Source organism: Lepisosteus oculatus, chromosome 21 (assembly GCF_040954835.1).
Source record: "Lepisosteus oculatus isolate fLepOcu1 chromosome 21, fLepOcu1.hap2, whole genome shotgun sequence".
Classification (NCBI taxonomy): Eukaryota; Metazoa; Chordata; class Actinopteri; order Semionotiformes; family Lepisosteidae; genus Lepisosteus; species Lepisosteus oculatus.
The window spans coordinates 9,599,524-9,624,050 of record NC_090716.1 but is presented as its reverse complement, the minus strand read 5'-3'; the positions used below and the strand labels follow the sequence as shown (position 1 = coordinate 9,624,050).

General features: G+C 43.0%; 1 protein-coding gene and 2 non-coding genes across 5 annotated transcripts; all 3 read left to right on the top strand.

Moving 5' to 3' along the window:
• The first annotated feature begins 575 nt into the window (after positions 1-575).
• Positions 576-24,451, top strand: ipo7 (importin 7). Of its 3 annotated transcripts, none has more exons than XM_006642493.3 (25): positions 576-863; positions 4,771-4,852; positions 7,664-7,817; positions 8,411-8,566; positions 8,857-9,013; positions 9,545-9,634; positions 9,832-9,926; positions 10,138-10,222; positions 10,307-10,441; positions 11,392-11,491; positions 11,904-11,980; positions 12,894-13,010; positions 13,141-13,230; positions 13,838-14,003; positions 14,947-15,107; positions 15,610-15,738; positions 16,771-16,837; positions 16,996-17,121; positions 17,779-17,876; positions 17,986-18,081; positions 18,546-18,766; positions 19,370-19,575; positions 19,972-20,175; positions 21,247-21,363; positions 21,874-24,451. In XM_006642493.3, exons 1-25 carry the CDS (start codon positions 780-782, stop codon positions 21,969-21,971), a joined length of 3,111 nt encoding a protein of 1,036 aa, XP_006642556.1. In that variant the 5' UTR covers positions 576-779; the 3' UTR covers positions 21,972-24,451. The 3 variants fall into 3 exon arrangements, with proteins under 3 accessions (XP_006642556.1, XP_006642555.1, XP_069037868.1); XM_006642492.3 differs by having other exon boundaries at positions 19,969-20,175; XM_069181767.1 differs by lacking the exons at positions 11,392-11,491; positions 11,904-11,980; positions 12,894-13,010 and having other exon boundaries at positions 10,307-10,318; positions 19,969-20,175.
• On the top strand, positions 11,116-11,296 carry LOC138224468 (small nucleolar RNA SNORA23). The gene has a single exon (XR_011182955.1). It is a non-coding gene; the product is annotated as a small nucleolar RNA SNORA23 (small nucleolar RNA).
• Positions 12,497-12,677, top strand: LOC138224469 (small nucleolar RNA SNORA23). Its single transcript, XR_011182956.1, has one exon. It is a non-coding gene; the product is annotated as a small nucleolar RNA SNORA23 (small nucleolar RNA).
• Positions 24,452-24,527: the final 76 nt, after the last annotated feature.

Below are 24,527 nucleotides of genomic sequence, written 5' to 3'. Positions count from 1 at the left end.
GGCAAGAGAGTCCCCCCCGGAAATCACCCCGCCGAATTCACACAGCGCCCCCTGCAGGTGCCAGCCGGCCCGTCTCCATCCCCTCGTCCAATTCCACTCGCTTTTCCCGGTGAGGTTCGCGGTCGGTCGTTAATCATTAAGGAAAACACTGAGATAATCAATAACTTAGTGAATGTATCTACCATTCATACTATTTTTATACGATTGATCATGAAAACATGTATTAATAGTCGCATTATTGGTAATATTAAGGAAAACATAAAATATGATATATTGTACGCATGGCTTGTCTAACGAAGCGTAAGCAATCTCAGATCTTACAATAACTTCTGAACACTACGATAAGTTATAGTTTTTCAAGAACACGAAATCGTGGTGTCTGTGTCGTGATATTTAGGTGCAGTACCTTAATAAGTCGTTTTGTATTCATCCATAATAGGATTTGTCATGCGATGATTTACAGTTGGTTTTTATACGTTTAATATGGACTTAAAAGTTTCTTGACATCTCAATGTTGGTGACATTTGTTAAAAGTGTAACCGACCAGAGTGTTATGTGCTATTCCGTCACCATAGCTGGCAGTAAAACTCCAACTCCCAGGATGCACGGCGCCAGAAGCGGAAGTGTCCTGTGCTCAAATTGGCGCTGATCTATCCGGGTCCTACGTTCGTCTCTTCCTTTCGCGCCGGTAGCTGAAGAACAGCGCGTCCATGTGCGCATCGATTGGGACTTCATAGTTCACAGAACCCACCGAAACCGAGCCATAACCGAACTTAGACATGGATCCGAACTCGCTGATTGAGGCCCTGCGGGGTACCATGGACCCCAACTTGCGGGAGGCCGCCGAGAGGCAGTTGAGCGAGGTAAGGCGGTGGGGCCGGCGGAGCGGGCCTCACGGTGAGATCGGTACGGGGACCTGCCTGTGAGGGAGGAGAGGGTCCGGGCGGACGGGACAGGGAGGGATTGGCCGCCGGCTGAAAGGCCGAACGAGTTTTCTGGCGTAGCCACCACAAATCATTTTAGAAATACAATCTGTTATCTGAAAACGTCACCGCTGACACCATTTACGCTTCACGTCCTAGTGTAATGCCAGGTCACGGCATGATTGACTGGATTCTTCGCTTTCACCCCTCCCGCTTGCTTGAACGGGTTTTTTTTTAAAAAAAAACAAAGCTGCAGTGTTTCCATCTCTGATCTGTTTCTTGTGTGGTCGTAACTTTGATTGTTGACGATGGCGTCGCCTATTTTAGACAGATGTTACTAAAGTTGCCGAAAGTGAAACGGAGCCCTGCGTTCGCCGTTTTCGATGGCTTTATTCCCGATCTAGTCGGAACATCCCAACTTTTCTCCCTGTGACGTTGAAGTGGGAATGGTGGCAATATTCTGGGAAGAACGCAGTGGTCCCTGAAGGAAATCCGTTGAGCAACACCGGGATCTTTTCCCCCATAGGACCTGATTTCCACCCACCCCCCCCGGACAGAGGTCGTGGACGCGGTTGATAGTTGATTTCGACTGTATCGTGGTTACCAGCTTCCCGACCCCCGGGGCTCAGGCTCAGAATAACGCGTTCATATTTTTAACAGCACGTATGAATCACAACTGTTTTAGTGCGTCGGACGCCTGAAAGGTCATAACGTCCAACAGTTAGTCACAGCGCTTGGTGCGCAAATCCACGGGATTCTGTTTAAAAGAATAAAAACAACTCCATTTAACAGCTGGGCACCTGGAGATCAATACTTGCAATCCTCTGTGGAGGATCAAATCGTTCGTTTATATGAGGGTGCTGGTTTAATTTAGCCAAACGTGTAAGGTAGGTGGATGTTGGAGACATTTCAGATTGTTGAAAGGATGCAAATGCCCTATGTTGAAAAACTACTTTATACCACCACTAGCTTTAGAAATATTGCGTGTGGTTGCTGTTGAGACAGTTGTAAAACTCTTGGAAAGACCAGGCATCAAACTATGGATAGGTCAGGCTGCAGCCCTTGTACAAACAGTGTCTTCTGTTTCACTTGCTTAGCTGAGGTTGGCTAACATACTTCCACTTTTTTCTGTCCATTGATGAGCTCAGGCTGCCAGTATAAACTGCAGTCCTGAAGGACCTCTTCCACAGAAAGCTTTCATAGATTTACAAGCTTGTAACCACCGCTTGTGATTATAGATCTGAGACTTTCTGAGCATAGACTTCAGAGAGGCTAAGAGTTCCACCTCCAGATCTGAGGCCTGGTTACCACAAACATTAACTGCAAGAACTGAGTAAACAGGGGTTCGATAAGGTGGGTTTTTGCTTTTGTTTCAGTTCTTTGCAAGGAGCAGACATTCAAGTGGCTGTTATACTTTGGTTTTCCTGGATTTTGGTTGGATCAGAATGACAGACATTAATGCTGACCAAATGAAATTCTGAAAATGCATTCTGATCTCTCCCTATGAAAACTGTTAGTCCTTTACTGTACAGGGGCATGGTGTAGCAACTGTCTCGTGCAAAACTCCAGACAGCTCCTCAATGCACAGCTGTTGGGACTGACTTTATTAAAATATCTTTGCGCGTGGCTGTGTATTGAACTGCAAACTATAATTAATAAGAATGTTAGCATGCTAAGTAGTGTGGCTGTTTAACTAATAAATAGGGTTTATGAATACATTCTAACAGTAGAACATGGGGGGTGTATATGAGAGATCAATGGATGTTTTTAGTCTCTGCAGAATGGTGAAAATTAAGTGTTTTTTAATTTTAGATAAACTGACACTTGTGATCATTTTTTCTCCTGGACCGCCTGCAGTCACAGGACGTGCAGTGTAAAGAGAACAGAGGAAGCATTATGTTGTGGTAGATTTACAGCATTCATTCTATAAGTCAGTGGAATGATACAGACTTTGTCTTCGATGAATTATAGCTTTTCTTTTTTAGATCAGCTTTTCTGGGCCAGGAAGGACAATAAGATTCATGGCCTTTGGGTATCCAGGGAATAGCTGACTTAAGATGAGTCCACCTGTAACTACACGGAACAAAATGGTTCACGCCAAGTTGCATGGATCACTGCTCCTTTGACAGATGAAGGGCCAGCCTGCATCTGTTTTAAAATGACCAGAACATCTTCAACCGCCAAAGTCATAAGAACACCTTCTCTTCAGGTGTCAGCGGTCCAAACCTTTTGCTTTTCTAAATGCATGTCAGAAGGTTTGTCACACACTGCTTTCTGTGACAGGTGCTCCTTTTCGTTCGCCTCGTCTCTCTGCGCTGGGAGCCGCATGGAGAAATCTGCCTGAAAGACAAGTGGCAGTGGTTTCTGTCGCCGAGGGGAAACTCCATTAAGGCCATGAGGGAACTGCGTGCCAGTTGATTGATGCTAACAGAGAGGACACACAAGTGCGAGAGAGGGGGCTGGCGGGCCTCCAGCCAGGGGGGCGGGGGGGCTGGAGGCCTGAATTCTTCAGTGCTGACACTCTCCCTAGGAAAGCTACACCAGTGACGCTGCATAATCTCGGGCTGCCCTTAAAACCTGAAGACATCTGAAGGCTTTTACTCATGTAGTCCCAGTGGTTAGATGTTGTAAGGAAAAGGTTTCTGTCAATGCTCACACTGGATGTTTTTCTCTAATTGTTTCAGTTTTTTTTAAAGCACCCATAGTTAAGATTGAAGGTTTTGTCAGGCTTGGCACGTGACTTTGAGTGCCCCTACCTGCTGGGTTTTAAAGTCACGTTTCTCTAGACATGCTTTCTCTGCTGAGGCGCGTGCAAGAGAATGAAGCATTTGTATCCCAATCAGTGAGGAATTCAAATAGGAACCAGTCTGGCAGTGGCCTGTTTAAAAAAAAAAACAACACACCTTTGAGAATTTGATTTGTGTTCTATAGAGGAAAAGCAGTGTTTTCAGGTTCTTAAATTCTGAGGATATAAGTGATTGGGTTTACATAGCACTTCAGCAATAAAGACAAACCTATGTAAAGCCATTTGTCAGCTTTGCCTGTATTCTAAATAGGCGCTTCCAGGGTAGGAGAAAATCCTTTCTATTTCAAACATCTGTCTCGTCCCAGCAGAGCAGAGTGCAGCTGTGACACAGATCATGTGGAATGTGACACTTAAGTCCTCCGAGAGAGCTGTTTTGTTAAAGATTACAGTAATACCGCATGAAAATGTCCAAATGAGATGTAAAAACTGGTATTGCGTTGAAGAGCTCCACTAGTGTACGGTTTAGTACAGGAAACCCTTTTCTACAGCCACAAACCTAAAATAAAATGTAACAGTTTGACCCCTTTCTGACTCCTTGTCACTTAACTTTTCTGCATAAATTAATTATGGAGCGTTGAGTCACGTATGAAAACTAAACAGCTTGTTATATTGGCAGCCAGGTTTAATGTGTTGTGAGACAACATCAAAAGGTTCAATTTAACTTTTATACACATTCAGTAGAAGGGCATATGAAAATGAATTTCATTGCTATTTCATAAGCTGCTGTAATATTTAAAGTATGATGTGTGACTAATTTCCATACAGCCGCTCTTCAGTAGTTCTTCTAAGGTAGACAGTTGGGAGTATTGGTGCATTATCCACCATTGTCATTCAAAACACAGGCACTCTAGATTGTCTTTTTAGTTAATGTAAAGGGACTTGCTCTGCAATAATGCCTCATATAGGTACCTGATCTTGTTTTGCATTTTGAAGTAGTGTGTTGTCTGTCATCTCGATTCTCTTGTGTAAGAAGAAAATGAATCTTGGCCTCTTGCATCTGGCCAGTAGCTTGACCTTTATTCTTCTCGTTTCGATCGGCAGGGTCACAGCCAGGTGAATTTCGTCTCCACGCTGCTCCAGGTCACCATGTCCGAACAGCTGGACCTGCCCGTCAGACAAGCAGGTGAGTTTCATGCCCTAGATTGTTGTCTGTCTGATGGACTTGAATGCCTTGCGGTGCGAATCTGCAGTCCTCTCCAAAACCCTGCAAAATGGGCTTTTCCAGGAAGCTGCTGGTAGTAAGAAACACAGCACTGCTTCCTTTAAACCCTTCTCCTTACCACGCTACACCTCCGGGACAATCCCATGTACGATTCTCGCTATAGAGGGGCAAGTCCTGTCACACTTTGAGCCTCATACAGACTTGGGTTTGTTTCTGCTAGTTCCTAATGCAGAACTCCGGACCGCTCCAAAAGTGATTGGTGTTGGTTCTGAGCCGAATTTCTGAATTTCAGACTGAATTAACCCGTGTTAACTGTGTTATAATTAATGCTTAAGAAAATACCTTATTAAAGACAGTTGTTTCTCACAAAGTGAAAGCTCCACTGCATGTAGCTGTTCCGATACCCTTTTATGTCTGCTGTTGAAATTCCGTAATGCAGGAAGTGGCTGTAACAAACAGCACAGTAGGATGGTAAGAAGTGCACTCTGGAATTGCTAGCTTAGTCAGACCAACAGCTTCAGGTCTTTTAGAAACAGGACTTCTATTTTTGATTTTTTTTGTTTGTTTTCAGTATGCTATTTTTTTAACTCTCCATTGTATGTCCTGCATGAGGATTAAGAGATAATGTGCTGTCTGGAGTTCTTTATTGCAGACCTGTATTGTCAGTGAATTGTTGACTGTTTAACATGGCTCTAGGCTGTGAGTTTTTAAAGTTGCATACTTTTTGAAAACAATTTCAGCTAAAGATCTAAACAGGATGGCTGAGATCATCCGAATTCGCTTTATTGCAAATAAAAAATCAGATGCATTATCTCAATCTGATGTTCCAAAGCATTCATAATAAATTTAAACATTAAACAAAAAAGCCAAAACAATAAATAAATCACAAAAAAATGGATTTGCGTGTAAAAATTAGTTGCCTTGTAGGCAATGGAGTCAGAAGTACAAATCCTATGATTCCCCTCTTCTGTCAATTACAGCTATTTATTGAGCAGTGCATCTCGTTTCATTTTACAAAGCATTAAAAAAGCTTGTATTGACCTTCTGGTGTAGCAGCACTTACCAGGTGCATTTAAGCCTCATGATGCGCAAAGTTGTGACACAGCAGATTGTGGCAGAATTGCTTGCATATCTTCTCTCTACAGGAATGGAGCAATCCTTGCTTCACATTGATTGTATACATATAGAGTTCTCTGCAGAATCTCTTCGTAGGCATCAGTACTGCTGGCGTCTATGTAGGCCTGTCTCAAGCCTTGAGTGTGCAGGCCGCTCTGTCAGTGGTGGTCCTCTGTGAATGAGGCTTGGTCACATCAAACAATCATGTGTTGAAGGTGCTGCCTGTATTTAGGTGGACCCTGACTCAGCAGTGGAATGACACTTCAGGATGTAGGTTTGATCTGAACTCGGGTGTTTTGTGCTTCACATGTTCCTAATCGGCAAAATGTTGATTGCAAAAGCCCCCTTTATGGCTAAACCATGATTGTGGGGTCATTTCATTGTCCATGTAGGGGACATTCCTGACGTCCGTGGTTACATATAATTGAAAGAATTTTAAACAAATGAATGGTGAATTTGACGTAGCTATTGTTTGTTTCTTTCATTTGAAAGGTCAAAACGCCTTATTTTTTAAGTGTATCCCTACTGCATACCGCAGCCAAGTGAATTATTTGGAGTCCAGGAAAGATTTCTGATCACCTGTGTGGGTGAGATTTTACTGCCATGACAAATTTCAGATCTATAGCTTAGAGAAGAGAAAAGGATGCCAGGGCTTTTAGAGTTGCTGATTGGATATGGGGATAAAACTGACATGTCTTTTTTTTTCCTCATTTATTTCAATTGAAGCAGATCGGTTAAGCGTGGAGCTTTGTATTCTAGGTTTGTGCTGTCTCAGTAGTTTGAGTCTGGATTATTGGAGCCATGATGTAGATCTGTGTCAGCAGTCTAATGTCTGCTGTTAGGCCCAATGATCTGTGAGGCTCTTCATTGTGGTCCCACTGAACAATTTACACTCCCCTGCCACGATCACAGCTACTAGGATGGAGGACATGGTCACATGCGAAGCCAGTTCAATGTGGTTCAGCACTTATTTTTCAAAGAAAGCATGGTTTGAGTTGATAACATCAGCTTTTACCACTAACATCTTCTGGTTCTGATGGGGAATGGGCTTGCTGTCACCCTTATGAGAATAGCTGTGAATTTGTGAGACTGAACTGCTGGTGAAAGTTTAAAAAAAAAAAAACGTTGGACCCGGATCTCAGACTGTGACATAAAATTTCTGAAACTCTGTATGAACCGTGGGTTTGAGAGGCAGAGTAATTGGCTCCGTTACATTTAGTGTCGCAACGTTGGATTCTTCTGCTGTGTGTAAAGACCCAGACTTGTCTGGTGATATCATTCAGACATGCAGCGACAGTAATTAGAGATGCGCAGCCAGGGTCAGCGAAAGCATGCTCATCACTGCGCCGATGATTCTGTGTTACTTTTCCCTGGCGCACTGCAGAGCAAAAGCGCGTTGGTAAACAGGCTAAAAGGGGCCAAAAGTAAATTTGTATCTTTTGTTGGAGGTATTTTTCCTCTCGTGAACAACTGCAACCGTTTTTTATAATGAGATGTAAGGCACGTCGCCTGCTTCTCTTCGGTGGTTCCCGGGTGTGGAAAGACAGAAGTGGGGCTTCAGGGTGATGGGGGGGCACGCCTCGCGGCTCTTTCCACCAGCGGGGTCTGCCGGGGCAGGGGCTCCCCCGGGCTGACCGAGAGCTCGCTCTGTTTCAGGGGTGATCTACCTGAAGAACATGGTGACGCAGTACTGGAGCGAGGGGGAGGGCACCAGCGGAGAGGCCCCCGCCACCACCATCCCCGAGGAGGACCGCCAGTTCATCCGGGACAACATCGTGGAGGCCATCATCCACTCGCCTGAGCGCATAAGGTCAGCCTGTCCTGTTCCTGACCGGCCTCGCGTTCCTCAAGTGGCAGCTGAGCAGCATAAGGCAGAACATTATTCAGGTGGTGCCTCCTGGGTAGAATGAAGGCTGATCCTGACTCGGGAGATCTATTTTTTTAAGTTTTTAGCTTAACATGCAGATGTAAGCTTTTGTATTGATTAACCATTGTTTTGTGGGAGACGCTGAATGAGTGATTAAATGGATGAGAGTAGAATATATTTGTCCCCTGTGATCACGTTTGAGTTTTTTTATATTGGTCTTCATCACATGTAAAATCTGAAATGGTTAATCAAACAACCCTCGTGTTGTGCAGCAGGCTGAGGGTGATGGCAGTGCTTAGGTGTGTATTTCCACAGCAGTATCATTATTACTACTCCAGAGCCCCTCCTGCCCTGAACAGCTTAAAGTGTATATAAGTTTGTTAATCATAATTGAATTCGTTGGTGGTTAATGGTGTGGCACAGATTTGCATTTGCAAACGTTTTTGACTTCGAGTGAACTGGATGGATGAATCTCGCCTTGCCACTCTAAACAACTGCCCTTGTCCTGAAAGATTGTTCTGCGGTTTATCACGCAGGGTGCAGCTCACTACTTGCATTCATCACATGATCAAGCACGACTACCCTGGCAAGTGGACTGCGATCGTGGATAAGATCGGTTTCTACCTTCAGTCCGACAGCAATGCTTGGCTGGGAATCCTCCTGTGCCTCTATCAGCTGGTGAAGAACTACGAGTAAGAGGTCCTTTCTGTAATGCAGCTGGAAGAAACCAGCGGGGAAATGAAAGTTTTAATTAAATCTTATTATATTGTGCATTTGAGGTCATCTAATCAGCAGTTTATACATTACTTATACATTAGCTACTTTTTTTTCTCCAAATTCCTTCTTCTCGTTCCCCTGTTGTAAAATACAGCGGGTTTAAAAATAAAGAATCCCCTGTATTGTATGTTAAGCCATTTTGAATCTGAAATCATTTACTGCTGGTCTTTTCAGTTCCTTTGAGTTAAGAGTGTCTGTTTTTCAGGTATAAGAAGCCGGATGAGCGGAGTCCACTGGTAGCTGCAATGCAGATTTTCATGCCCATGCTGAAGGATCGCTTTATCCAGCTCCTCCCTGACCCCTCCAGCCAATCTGTGCTCATCCAGAAACAGATCTTTAAGATCCTGTATGCACTTTTCCAGGTACTGATACTGTACTTTGCTCTGGAAGAGTGTGGACACTTGGGAGTCAACAGTTGTTTCCTGAGTGATGATATCGGAGAAGAAGTGTTAGAGGCTGTACCAGATGTGTAGGGGGGTTTATTTTTGCTTGACGTACGTTAAAATTAAAATCATTTTCACTCTGAAAATATCTGAGTCGCACATCTCTGTGCTATGAACCAGGGGCTTGTGCCAGCAGATGAAGAGTGGCCATCTGTTGAGCTGAGTAAAGGGAGGGAATCTGTTAAGTTGTCTTGCACAGCACTGTTTCACTGTTAAAACTGTTCTGTGCATCACGAGGATGGGCTGTGTCTCACGTGGGTGAATAAAGCAACAGAGAAGCAGAGTTTACATTTCTGTTACAAAGGGAGATTTAGATCTTCCTTATTTCAAGTTCAGACATATTTTACTCCCACGGATCTTGATTTAGCTGTTCATCCGTGGAGCTTGCCCCAGTTAGGCGAGATCAGAACGGTTCTGTAGGATGATTGCTTCGGTTCCGTGTGCCCCCAGTACAACCTGCCCTTGGAGCTGATTAACCAGCAGAACCTGACGGAGTGGATGGAAATCCTCAAGACGGTGGTGGACAGAGATGTGCCTGCAGTGAGTACAGCACAGAGACCACTGTACTGTTTAATGTTAAGAACATTTAGATCTTTATGTAAAATGTACCTTCTATTCAAATCGTCAAAGTGATAGAAATATAGAAAGAAGATGTTAAAGTATGAGATTAATCAGTGATGTTTGAGGGCACAAAAATCCATACTCCTCTGTTATTTCTTTACCTCTGACCCACACAGGAGACCCTGCAGGTGGACGAGGACGACCGACCTGAGCTCCCCTGGTGGAAGTGCAAGAAGTGGGCTCTGCACATCCTGGCTCGGCTTTTTGAAAGGCATGCCAGCTCTTCTCCTTTGTGTACCATCCCCCCCCCCCTCACAGGGGGAGAGCATAGGACCCCTTTTCACTTGACTGCTAGATGATGCACACTTTTAAGCTGCTAGTTTAACACTAGTTTCGGGGGAGGAATTGTGTGCTCATGGTCTCTGTTGGAGAGACTGCCCACCCCCTGGTTCCCACTTTGACCCAACCTTTCGCTTTTGCAGGTATGGCAGCCCAGGTAACATCTCCAAAGAGTACACCGAGTTTGCCGAGCTGTTCCTCAAGGGCTATGCTGTTTCTGCTCAGCAGGTAGTAGTGTGAGCCGTTGCTCTGTTGTGCATGACGTCCCTCTCCACTGTTCCCGACTGAACCCTGTTCTGTGCTGTCTTACAGGTTTTATTGAAGGTCTTATATCAGTTTAAGGAAAAGCAGTATGTAGCTCCCAGGGTGCTCCAGCAGACGCTGAACTACATCAACCAGGGCGTTGGACACGCGCTTACTTGGAAGAACCTCAAACCACATATCCAGGTATGTAATGAATTCACCTGTAGCTGCAGAGACATAAAGGTGAGATTTCTCTATCTCAGTGTGTTCTGTCAGACATACCAGGGATTGGTGGTTGTCTGATTCTCTTCAGAATGTTGATTCTATAATCCAGGACAAACATTATTCTCTACTGAACAGCATTCTTCTTCTTTTATTATGCAGTTTCTGACCATTGTTTTATTTAAGATTAAATCACATTTTGGACCTGCTTACCAAGTAACAAAACCAGCCTGTGTGCTGGAGGCCTCTTGTCTAACGGGTGAAAAGCCACTCATGTGATGAGTGTGTTGCTTGCAGCTTGCAGTGGGAGGCTTGTTTAAATCCAGACACTCGAGTTCACGTGCTGCTGTTTGTCATGATTCTTCAGCTGTGCCATACAAATGTAGCCTTTTTCCCCCACAAGAAGGTTCATTCCAATATTTTTTCCAAGTAGTATGATTTTTTTATCAACTCTAGTCTTGTTTTTTTTGTAACAGATTTAACCATGCATAATTGGTTTGATCTGAATAAATCCAAATTAATAACCTCAGCCGTTAGTAATCGTATTTTAAGCAGCGCATGAAAGTACAAGTTAGTGACACTGAACACTAATTACCTCTGTAATTTGACTAACCCCAGCGCTGCTGTTGTGAGGGGATTAAGGAACCCTGGCTGGGGGCAGCCTGTGTGCGTGGTGACAGTCCATGTTAAGTGTTGCTGTTTGCCTGTGTCCTGCAGTCTGACAGCAGTGCTCACACAATGCCTGCAGCCACAGAGAAACTGGAGATCATAGTACTGGTCTAGTGACGTCTCCAAGACAGCGCCAGCACTGGCCAGCCTCCATACTCTCCCACAGCTCACGTGCATTACCTCTGCTGGCTGTATGCGATTACCTGACTCAGATTTGTTTTTGCTCAGGGTCATGTGCTTTTTTTATTTTTAACATAACACAGGGGATCATTCAGGATGTGGTCTTCCCCCTGATGTGTTACACAGACACTGATGAAGAGCTGTGGCAGGAAGATCCTTATGAGTACATCCGCATGAAGTTTGGTAAGAAGGCCCTTCTACACCCCTGTTAATGAATACATCAGAGCCGTGAATGAAGAATCAGAATTGTATGATGAGCCATGAGTAAAGAATGGCCTTTTGGAATGAATGGCTCTAGGTGATAGGCTGTAATCAACATGGTTAATTGAAGGTCACTCTCCTACTTTTCTTGTATTATTCTGAAAATTTTCAGCCATCTTATTCCTTTAGAATAGAGCCAAAATGTAGCTCGGCCACATGGTGTCATCTGGATGCAGTGCCAGTACCGTGGACTGATTATTCCGAAATAGTTGAAGACTCGATAGCAAGTAATTGGATCAAGCAGATGTAATGAGACTTTCCCAGGCTGTTGCTGCTGCACCTCTGTTGATTGTTGGTAACCAAGACTGGCATGCAATATGTTTCTCTTGAACAGACGTGTTTGAAGATTTCATCTCCCCAACAACAGCTGCGCAGACGCTTCTCTTCACAGCGTGTAGCAAGAGGAAAGAAGTGAGTGCTTAGTCAACATGTTTTAACACAGTTCCTCTTGTGTTTTCTGCAATGTTCCCTCTTTGATCGTGTCACATTTCAAGGCCCTCCTTTTTCTCTGTAGTGCAGCTCGTTGATCATTCGTCACTTCATCTGTGGGCTGCCTGTTTACTGAATAGTTTGGAACCCGAGTCACCTGTCAGTTCTCTGAAAAGTTACTTTAAATTATTTCACGGCCGTGACACGGGACATATAGAAGCGTTGCTTTGGTCAAGGATGTTACTTTTTGGAATCGCTCAAACTGTCAGAGATTTCTGTGTGAATTAAACACTAGTTATTCAACACGCGAGGTGACTCAAATTGCCTTTTCTCCTTGGTTACCTTTGTCACAAAGGGCAAAAGAAGTCCTTACAGAATTGCTGGGATTGGCTCGTATAACGTTGTCGGTTAAATGTTTTACGCTTTACATGTGGTGTTTTCCTCTCACCACAGACTGAACTGGTGACAGTTTCTAAAAGCTGAGGTGTCCTGGCTGGGGGCAGCCTGTGTGCGTGGTGACAGTCCATGTTAAGTGTTGCTGTTCGCCTGTGTCCTGCAGTCTGACAGCAGTGCTCACACAATGCCTGCAGCCACAGAGAAACTGGAGGTCATAGTACTGGTCTAGTGACGTCTCCAAGACAACGCCAGCACTGGCCAGCCTCCATACTCTCCCACATGGTTTACCGTAAACACTTCGAACACTTATATTGTGTAATAGTACTGAACTAGTCATGTTGCAATGCAGATGCACTGTTGAACTTTTGAGTTGGTGAAGATTCAAGTGTTTCTACATGTTTTAGTAATTCAGGCGAATTCCGGCTTATAACTGTGAGGTTCACAGGGTGATAAAAGTATTTTTAGCAGTGCTCATGTGAAGGGCTCTTTTCGGCAACAGGTGCTTCAGAAAACCATGGGCTTCTGCTACCAGATGCTCACAGATCCCACGGTGGACCCACGCAAAAAGGATGGGGCTCTACACATGATCGGCTCCCTGGCTGAAGTTTTATTGAAGGTATTTTTTTTCTGTCTTGGAAGCTTTGTTTTTAACAGCGTCTTTTAATTCGATTTAAAAAAAATGACTTTATCCTTCTGCCATAAAGGACAGAAAAATCTGTTAGACTCTACACATTTCCTCTTAACAGAAAAAGATCTACAAAGACCAGATGGAGTTCATGCTGCAGAACCACGTCTTCCCATTGTTCAGCAGTGAGCTGGGGTACATGAGAGCTAGGGTAAGACTGCAGCTGCTCATCATGCCGTCCTCAGGCAGGATCTGCCCCTTAGAGTACAGCTGCATAAGCTGACACATTGATTTGTACAGTAGTATACAAACTACACCCCTCCAGTGTAGTTTTTCCAGTTGTTTTTTCTCACTTGGAGGTACTTCTGCCTGGGCTTTGTGTGTATGTAGTTTACCATAAAATTCTCAGATTCACGCGACTTGGTCTCAGAACATCTTTATCTCCATGATTACTCTATATTAAGGAGCATCAGTTATGTATATACCGTCTGTGATTTGTGAGTACACCTTTTAAAGGTGCATCTTGTTGATTTAATTGGTAAGAGGCTTTATCGATTGTAGTTATTTTCTGGATGGTGGGGTGGTGTTTTTTTCTGAAAGGTTTGTTCTTTGAGGGCCTCTGCTCCCACCCATCTTCAGCAAGCTGTATGAGCTCATGGTTCTTGACGTTCTTTGTTCTCTGGCTTTGTGTAGGCTGCTTTTGGGAGTGAATCCAGTCCAGAATGAGCTTGATGGCGTGCTGGGGGGGAATGTGAAGTGTGTGTAGTCGAAGTGCATGATATCAGTAACACATTTCCTGATCTCTGCCCCTTTTTCAGGCATGCTGGGTTCTTCATTATTTCTGTGAAGTGAAGTTCAAGAGCGACCAGAACCTGCAGACGGCGCTTGAGCTGACGAGACGCTGTCTGATCAATGATAATGAAATGCCGGTGAAAGTTGAAGCTGCTATTGCCCTGCAGGTTCTCATCAGCAACCAGGAGAAAGGTGTCACTTTTGCTTATTCCCCTCCTGAGCTTTGGTCTGTCTTAATTAACAACCCATTCTGAGCTGCAGTTGATGGACAGGGAAGGTAAAACTACTGACAGTATAAGGAACGTGGATAATGTTTGGGTAAAACTGATCTTTAAGTGCACTTCATCAAGAAGGTTGCTCTTTCAAAGTCTGCGAGGTGGTGTTTCTAATTTTATCACACATTGGAAAGCACTCACGTTCGAGTGCTTCTCATGTAGATATCCAGTTTACTGGATTTAGGGATAAATCAAACGGTTAAAGCAAGGAACACTGGGTGATCGTATAACCCTCCTGATTTGTATACGTGATGTTGGCAACAGGTTATACATGTAGGTATTGCACCTTATTTACAGCTTTGAACTATGTAATCGGAGAGGCTGGTAATGTTTCTTTGTACTTCCTGATTAGATCTTGTACAGAACAAATGTATGCAAAGGAATCTCCCATGTGGCTCATTTAATTGCTTGTAGCCAGTTGATCCAAGTATCTTATCCAGCTGTTTCTTGAAGGAAGGCAGGGTAATGGCTTTAGCTACATAAGGGATAGCTTGTTCTGGGGGGGGTCTGGAACATTTTGTCCAAACTAAAAGTGCTTCCTATTTTCAGTTCTAAATGAATTATCACATGGGATCTGCTTCTGTCATCGGGTTTGTGCTTCACTGCTGATCTCCCACATCAGTTCAGAAGACTCTATTATTGTTATTGTAGTTGTATGGAAATCATTCATTGAAAATGCTGGCAAAATATTGGGAGATTCTATTAAGCTTTTTTTAAATAAGGTAAAAGTTCTGTCTCTGCCATAAGCTTTGCCTTGAGCTGAGTGGTGTAGAACAGCTTTACTCTTCCAGCATGCTTGAGCAGGGAGCTGCCTGACAGGATAAGTGAAAGCTCATCTCCCCCCCCCCCTGTGCTTTCAGCAAAAGAGTACATCACTCCCTTCATCAGGCCGGTGATGCAGGCGCTTCTGCACATTGTGCGGGAGACTGAGAACGATGACCTCACAAACGTCATCCAGAAGATGATCTGCGAGTACAGCGAGGAGGTCACGCCCATCGCCGTGGAGATGACCCAGCACTTGGTGAGTGTCCAATAAGAAGCAGCTGCTCTTGCTGCTGTTCCTTTTCCTTTATGACTGAACTGGTGTGCCTTGAAGCCTAATGAGTACAAATTTGCCTGTGTTGCTGGTCTATTCAGATATGCACGTTTTTCAACGAAGGCATTGTCTTCCTCTGAACTTCCTTGCAATTTTTAACCCCACAAATTTGGTAGATTTTCAGCCCTGGTGTCAAATTGGGAAAAGGTGCGGTATGAGATTGGTGGTTGTGCTGTGGTTGGTTTTAAACACAGAAGGATTGATGAAAGGAGGCTCTTCAGCATATTTGTTCATTGCGTTGTTAGTAGCTGAAAGGCTGAGTAAAAAAACAGGCTATTCAGAGACTTCACATTTTGAAGAAAGTTGCATTTTCATTATCTGCCATGCTTACAGTGCAGTTAATGAGCCACACAGTGGCTCTTGTGGTGAGATCCCATGGGAGATGTCCTGAGGACTCAAATCTTCTCTCTCTTCTTGTGCCCACCAGGCGATGACATTTAACCAGGTAATCCAGACGGGTCCGGATGAGGAAGGCGGTGACGACAAGGCGGTGACGGCCATGGGCATCCTGAACACAATCGACACTCTGCTCAGTGTGGTGGAGGACCACAAGGAGGTCAGTGCTGCTCTTTCCCGTACAGGTGGCTTCAGTGCTTGGGTTTCAGCCCTGCTCAAGTGCTGGGCCAGACAAATCCATGAGGAAGGGGAGTAAAGACATCAAAGGAAAATAGATATTTCCTCCCTTAGGCTAGAGCTTTGAAATTTAAGAGAATTATCTGTGTACATTTAAGGAGGGGAATAAACAGTGTACATTTCTGTGAGTATCCGAGTGTCGGAGGCAGCCAAAGACAATTTTTTTTTTTCTTGGGGGAGTAACCTAATGAGCATTAGGTAAGCAAAAGCCCCCATCTTTCCAAAAAGGCAATTCTGTGTCATTTTCTCAGTTTTTATTTTTAGTTTTTGTCTACAACACATGCTGCACAGCCTCCTCCAGATTACAGGCACAGACAGCCCTTATGCTCTGCTTATATTAAACTGAGATAAAAGGAACAGGGGTTTACTCATCAGAACAGCTGCTTTTGCATTCTCTAGACTTGAAATAATTCTTATAAATGCTCTTGAGCGGGATGTAATACCTTCTTTTTAAAATCGTTTATTCTGCAGCATGTTAAATGTGCATTTGATCATTTCTTTAGCATGTAAGCTTTTTCTATGTTGGTCTTCTTTAACAGTGTTTTTTTACAACAAGCTGATTTTTTAAAATGTTTGTTCCCCAGACAACAGAGGTAGTCCATCATGTTTGCATTTGACCTACTTAAAACATCTGAAATTATTTATCATATTTTAGTTGGAATAAGTTTTGGTATTTACCATATACATTAGAGTTTGTAATAGGCAATGGAGCAGTGTCACTAATCTGTAATTGTGTAATTCATCTTGCTGATTTTCTTTGAAAGGCATGAGATAGATATTCCTAGATCATGGAATCTAACGTTACTGAAATGGATGAAGAGTGATGTGCGTTTATTGTTAAAATCCTTACAAATCTTATTTTCCTAAATGTGTTTATGCCTGTTCTCTCCTAAGATTATTCTTCCTTTCGTTCAGGATTTTAAAGTTTTTAAATTTATGATGATGCCTGTTTCAGATCACTCAGCAGTTAGAAGGTATCTGTCTGCAGGTGATTGGAACAGTTCTGCAGCAGCATGTTTTGGGTGAGTGATTAGATTCATGTGGTGCAGTGTTTTTTCAATAAGCTTTTTTTATCATTGTTCATTAAGTTATGTAATTGATAATGCAGAAAATTGGATGAGCTCCATATTGACAGTAGAAGTTAACATGAATTGTTTCTGTTGTTGTGTCTGGTGTTCAGAGTTTTACGAGGAGATCCTGTCTCTGGCTCACAGTCTGACGTGTCAGCAGGTGTCCCCACAGATGTGGCAGCTGTTACCACTAGTCTTTGAGGTCTTCCAGCAGGATGGGTTCGATTACTTCACAGGTACCAAACTGCTGGTCTCTGAGTCGCGATTTAAAATGGGAAATGAGTTCGTGGGAGTCTGCACATTTAAACATGTTATTGTTTTGTCATTTTCTCTGGTAAATTTGAACCACCTCTTGTACCATTTCACTTTCCTCTTTCAGTACTGTAAAAATTCTATTTAGGTTTGTCTACAATGCTGGCAGATCTTTTATTAATTTAAAAGGGCAAATGTAGGAGTAGGCAAAGCTGTAAACTGTGCAGAATCTTCTTCCAGGACTAAATTTAAGCTCTCAGTCCGGATCAGGAGGGTCTCACCCTGCTCCTGTAGAAGCCCTGTCCAGCAGGTAGCCACTAAATCAAGATCTAAAGACCTGGAACAATTTAAATGTAATCCGTTAAAGTATAAAGGATTGTCTTAAGCTGTCATGTCTACCTACCTGTCAATCATATTGCTGTTGTGTGCTGTTGTGCATGTATGTGTATTTGCAATCAAATGCTGAGTCACATTTTGTAAGATAACAAAACTAGAACTTGTTAAGTGGAGTTATCTTCTGTGGTTTATGTAACAAAAAGTGTTCATTTTTTTGCAGCAGTGAAATGTGTAAGATTATAACCAGTTTCCTCCTGGAACTGGTCAATGAACAATGGTCACAAATTTTTTTCTCCCCCCCACAGATATGATGCCTCTTTTGCATAACTATGTCACGGTAGATACAGATATGCTTCTGTCAGACACCAAATACCTTGAAATGATCTACAGCATGTGCAAAAAGGTAAAGCCCTCTAGAACAGCCACAGTCCTGTGTGTTAGCAAAATCTGAATACCCATAGTTCTCCGTTTAGTGTAGCTTTTGCTAAGCATGGCAGTTTTTCCTGTCTCAGGTCCTGACAGGAGATGCGGGTGAGGATGCCGAGTGTCACGCAGCAAAGCTGTTAGAAGTCATCATTCTGCAGTGCAAAGGGCGTGGCATCGACCAGGTCAGTACAGCCACTCTCAGAGCAGGGCTGGTGTTGTGTTCACAGGCGACCCCTAACGGCTAGTCCACCATCGTTCACTTGCACCGCCTCACTCTTCCTGTTTTGGTATATTGGTCACGACGGACCTTGATTTATAAACCCCAAGGAGGTGCAGATTGTATTAAGTGCCACTTTTAACCTCAAAATCGTTGCAGAATGTAATCAGCTCAAGTGTGCATCTGGCAAAGTGCAGGCTTTTGGAGGAAGACTCATCATTTTGAAAAGTATATTAATTATATTCTGCAATATAATCCCTGGCAGCAAGTGGCAGGATGGTTTTATGGGGCTGTTTTCACTTGTTCTTGCAAATCTGCTCCATCTCTGCTGTCCTGTTGAAGAGTGGTGTACTGAATGAGTGAAAGGGAAGTGGGGCGTCCCAGTTTTGGGGGCGCTTGGTAACAGGCCGGTGTGTGCTGCTCTGGCAGGTGGTGCCCCTGTTCGTGGCGGCGGCACTGGAGAGGTTGACGCGGGAGGTGAAGACGAGCGAGCTGCGGACCATGTGCCTGCAGGTGGCCATCGCGGCCTTGTACTACAGCCCTGCTCTCCTCCTGAACACGCTGGAGAACCTGCGCTTCCCCAACAACACCGAGCCCATCACAAACCACTTCATCACGCAGTGGCTCAACGACATCGACTGCTTCCTTGGGTAAGCCCGGATCTCCTGTCGGTGGTTTGCAACTTAAGAGTGTAAAGGGGAAATGTTATTTTATTGGCGTTAGAAGGTGTCTGTTTTAGGTAAACAGACACTCTCCAAATTATGTATGGGTTACATTCTACAAAAGCTTCCATATGTCAGAACAAACTCTTACACGGTATGTTTTCATTTAGCGCTGTTATTATAGTAATAATACAGATTTACACCTCTTGCATCACTCAAATATTCTTCAGCCGCGACTTAAAACAATACGAAAACATGGCGGAAATTATTCCTGACATCGCACATGGAAGTGATGCACAAAGTGCAGCATGACTGCCTCTTACCTCCCGAGAAACAGGACTAGTTTCTCACGTTAAGGCCTAAAATACATTTCACATCAATCTTTATTACTCTGGAAACTTTTTTGTGGAAAATCGGATTTATGCAAGTCAGGGAGCGTCTGTACTCCTTATGCTGTTCAATGTTTTTAGGTGAATTTAACAAAAAAAAGAGACCTAATTTCTCCCCGTATTGGACCCCATGATGCTCAGGATTTGGGCAAACGGCAGTGACCTTGGTAAAGCTGATCCTCTGTGTTGTGTGTGCGTGCAGACTGCATGACCGGAAGATGTGTGTTCTGGGCCTGTGTGCCCTGATGGACTTGGAACAGAGACCGCAGGTGGTGAACCAGGTGGCCACACAGCTGCTCCCCGCAGTCATCCTGCTCTTCAACGGGTTGAAGAGGGCGTACGCCTGCCGGGCCGAGCACGAGAACGACGAAGATGAGGATGACGAAGCGGAAGATGATGACGAGAACGGTAAGAGCTGGACTGGCCACAAGAGCTGCTGCGGCTAAAACCATAAAATTAGCCTTGATTGGCTCTTCACCTGTAACCCCACAAGGGCACTAGGCAGACTTGGACTGGAGGACCCATCAGTCAACATCACTCTGTTGTACAGTTTCTAGATGCTAAATACTGCCCTAACACATGTCCACTGGATAGCTTACATTTTTTTCTACAGTAATATCAATTATTTTTTTCCCCAACTCTTCCTTTTATAGGTTTAATTGTTCTTAACCTAAAATAACTGCCCACCGTAGCAATACTTTGAATAATAGGTGGTGTAGTCATCTTTGTGGTCAATAAGAAAAGTGCTTGCTGGGTGTCAGAGGGGCATTTAGCCTGACGGGGCTGGGGTTTCATTGGCAGAAGAGCTGGGTAGCGATGAAGATGACATCGATGAGGAGGGACAGGAGTATCTGGAGATGTTGGCCAAGCAGGCTGGCGAGGACGGGGACGATGAGGACTGGGAGGAGGACGATGCAGAGGAGACAGCCCTGGAGGGGTACACCACGGCTGTGGATGATGAGGACAACCCTGTGGACGAGTACCAGATCTTCAAAGTCATCCTGCAGAGTAAGGACTCACTGCTGTAAAATGACTTTGCACATTATGCCCTGGGCACAGAAGCATTTCCTTGGGCCATGGATAAATATAGCCTGCGGGTCTGAGGTTTCCATGTTCCAGAAAGAAAGCGATTAATTGCATCTGTTCAGAGGGGTGTGATAAACAGAGGTTATTTTAGAGTTGGGATATTTTTTCAGTGATTTTGTTTATACATGTGGAAATGCAAGTTAAGCTGCTCCAGGTTGTGCTCTGCAGGCATGCTTATAAATAGCATGGGGAAAGCGTAGGGGGGGTAACATATCTGTGGCTCTTATCTTCTAAAACAACAAGCCAGTTACATGCAAAAACATGTTGCTTTTTACATGTTGATATGTTATGACTTCTTTGTGAACTATGCACTGTTGGCCTTGTAGTGTTAATATTGGTATTAGTCATCTTTGAACAACTTAGTTCTTGCTCTTAATATTTTTTCCCCTTTGTGAGTACTGTAAATGTAGTGCCCAAACTCTCATACACAGTTAACACTTTCATTAGTGCTGTTTGTTGCTCTGGTGCATGAGAATCTTTAGAACTGCACTCCTGTTCTTTCACACACTGCCAACGTGAGATTGTCGGAACCTGGCGTGGACCCTATTCCAACTTCTCTTGAGTAAACAAAACTACTGTAAAACAGTTCTTCATGGAAGATCTTAGTTTATTTAATTCCTGTTCTTTACACATGCTTTGGGCATGCAATCAATGGCATTGAAGATGTTGATGTTTGAACTACTTGCATAGCTAGTGTTTTCAAATGGATGGAATTTCCTACCCTATACATTTCCAGGACTGCAGCGTTAATGGGAACATGGGGAAAGATCACAAAACCCATGCAGTGTGACCTTTATTTGTTTTTTAAATATGTTGTGCCTAAATGCAGACATGCAAATTAAAGTGGAAACCAGGAGGGGTTCTGTCCAATTTTTAATCTGTTTACAAAGGAGTATTGTTTTTTATACAACATTCCTTTTGTAAGCAGGCAGGAAGTGTGGTAAGGGAGTATGGTGATGTGGCTGAGGTTCTCCTTTCTGTGTGTGATGGCAGATGTCCAGACGCGTGAGCCTGCGTGGTACCAGGCACTCACACAGGGCCTAGATGAGGAACAGGCGAAACAGCTTCAAGACATCGCCACCCTCGCCGATCAGAGAAGGGCAGCCCATGGTGCGTTCAACATTTCACTTTCCGGCAGAGGAGGGATTTGAATGTTCCCAGTGAAGTTCTCCAGCATAATCTCTAGTGCTCTTAGTTGTTTTTTTCTGGTATCCAAAACAAGCTGTTTAATATTTATAGTTTTTAATTTTTTATATATACAGTGATACTTATTTAATAAGTGTATTTATACTTATGGTCTATTAATTGCTTGTCTCTGCTGCAAATGTAGAGTGAGTCCTGTGCACTTTTTAGCCTGGGCAGTGCCCGTAGCACCAGAGGAGGAACTTTTTGTACAATTTAAACTTTTTAGTGTTTCACACAATATAGGGAATCTGATTGAAGCCCACTATGTTCGATCTGTATCTTTATGGAAAATAAGACAGAGGGAAGGGAGTTAGTTGTGCATGTAAACCTTCCCACCCTATGTAGATGCACTTAGAATTACTGGGGCATCTAGAACATTACCAGCACAGCTGATGAACACGTTGAAGTTAACGCTAGCTTTTTTTTTCCTTTCAGAATCAAAAATGATTGAGAAGCATGGCGGATACAAGTTCACAGCTCCGGTGGTACCATCTAACTTCAACTTTGGTGGCAACGCTCCAGGAATGAATTGAGTCGCCCTTTCCCTCTCTTACTCTGTGACTGGTTGTAGTGAAAAAAAGCTTGTGTTGTTCCCTCAAGTAGTGGTTCCAGAGCTGGTTCTTCTCACTCACTCTTCAATCTGACTGTACTGAATTGGACTTGGCACCAGAAGATGTGGGAAAGCAACCAAATGCCACCTATGGCTGGGGAAAACTAACCAAGAACTTGAAAAAGCAAAAGAAGAAATTAAGCTCCGAACTACATTCTTAAAGAAGTCCGAATGTGGGAGGGGATGTCAAGACGGCAGCTTTTTTTTTCTTCCACAAAAATGAAATAAAAATCATTGACAATAGGACTAAGTATCTCATGAAATTCACAGTATAGGCTAGAAGGCCACCTTTAAATTATACCTGTGGCAGTAGTGTTTGTCTAGATTTTTGCATTATCAAATTCCCATGTTTGTAATGTATATAAGCCAAGGTACTATAGTAGCCTTGGAGAATAACCTTCGGCATTTGACAGGTGTAAGCAAGTGTATTCATATGTAGCATATTGGATACTTGTTATAGCACTATGTGATGCCTGATTATCTGTAAATTAATTAATAGCACTTTCATATTGTTCAGGTCTCCTAGCCTTCTGTATCAGACTGCAAATTTGTAAAATCAATGGAGAATATTTAAAAAGGCAAATGAAAACTGTAACATTCTCGCACAAGCAGGCAACTTTTCTGACCTGATTATGGCTGCTTGTCTCATGAATATGGTTACTGTGCTGAATAATCAGTGGCATTTCGTTGCTGCTAAAAAAGCAACTCCCTCTGGGTTTTTTTTCCTTTTTTAAAAAAAACGGTGTTAAATTTGGATACAAGACATTGTGTTGTACGCACTTGAAAGTACATTGGATACTTCATTGAAGCATGTATAATCGGACTTGATATTGAAGTTCTTGGGTTGAAATTATCTCAAGCGCTTGGTTGATGTATGGGTGAACCATCTCTATATACAACAAAATATTAAAACAACAAAAATTGGGTTACATGTTAGTTGTACCTTTTTAAAATACGATCCCAAAAAGGAACTTCTCTGCACACTGAGCAGTGTCAGAAATTCAAGGTCTGCTGAACCATCTTTTAGTCTGAGGAAGTGCAGAAAGAGGGAAATGTGTAGCTGTTCATGAAAGTAGTAATCAAAAATATCTTCTGATCTGTGTTTACATTGCTTACACAAAGATGAGAAATAGTAAAACTTCATATTCCCCCCTCAAAGTTATGTCTTTAAAAAACCTGCAGTTTTAATGCAGAAGCATAAGTATGTTGAAGTAGGTCTTGATAACTGATCCTCATAAGGGTTGATGCCTAATATTTTTAATGGGGGGCCATCTTAATCAGGAGATCTGTTAAACTAATATTAAAGGACTCATTCACATTGTCCTTATTATGTTTATTGGCTTATGCTTTAGGTTCTCATCTGTTGAATTTCTGACCGTTTCATCATCGAAAAAATCCTCTAGGAACAAGCCCAGCCCAGCTCATGGAGACTCAGAACTTACCTAACAGGTTTTATTAGTAGTCATTACTGGAACCCTAATTAATTAAAAAGGTGGATACATTTTTATATTTAAAACAAACATCTAAATACCCTTTAGCCCTTAATGACAGAGATTCTTTAATTAAGCAACCAATTTAGTCAATAGGTGTTCTGAATCTTTACAGAGTAGGATGCAGGATTAACTGGAGTTGGGATTCTCTAGAAGCTAGTGTGGAGCCTATTGCTCTAGTTTGTTCTCTGTATTTCTTCATGATCATGGCTCTCCTCATACCGGTAACAAATTCACTACTCTTTTATTTTCAGTTATTCTGTGAGTATAACTGTCTGTGGAGCTGATGCCTATCTAGGTGTCTTTAAGCTCATTATAATTATTGTTGTTGTATTATTATTATTATTATTATTATTATTATTATTAAGACTCAGTCTTGGGCTGGCTTAAAAGATTACTTCTCAAATAGAACAACAAATACTTAAGTACGTCTGTTAATGTAGTTTGTGGGTCTGTGAAGATACCCCACCCCCTTCCCTTGTGAGGATGAGGGTTCAATGGAGTAAACCTATGAACTAGTAACCTAATCAATAAGAAAGGAATTGATGTGTGGGCCCTACTCCATACAAGGGGTGTATGGACTTCACTAGCTTTCCCCCTTCAAACACCTGATGGAAGATCATTAAGTGTTCTGAACCCACTGAAGATATGGATTTAAGTTACTAGCATTATTTATTCAAAGCTACAATAAAATAACTTGTTTTGTTACTGTATTACAGTGGGAGTGTACCCTTTGGTATTTCAAAGATCTTTCTACTTCATCTGAATTTACCAGTGGAAAATATTTTCCTCCACATGCAAGACAATCTGAAGTCAAGTGTTTAAAACGGGTACTATTGACAAATGTTCAAAGTGGTATTTGGTTCTTTTGTGTCCCAGAAAAATAAAACCAGAGGCAGCAAGGTGTAGCCAAGTCATGTGTAAGTTTGTGTTCTCTAGTATTTTGGCACATGCTGGGTTTTCCCATTGTTTGAAGGCTTCACCATCAC

Coding starts and splice junctions, on each gene's coding strand:
- ipo7 (XM_006642492.3), top strand. CDS start 780: ATGGATCCGAACTCGCTGATTGAGGCCCTGCGGGGTACCATGGACCCC. Junction 9,014..9,544: donor TCCTGTATGCACTTTTCCAG/GTACTGATACTG, acceptor GTGTGCCCCCAG/TACAACCTGCCCTTGGAGCT. Junction 20,176..21,246: donor CTTCAAAGTCATCCTGCAGA/GTAAGGACTCAC, acceptor GTGTGATGGCAG/ATGTCCAGACGCGTGAGCCT.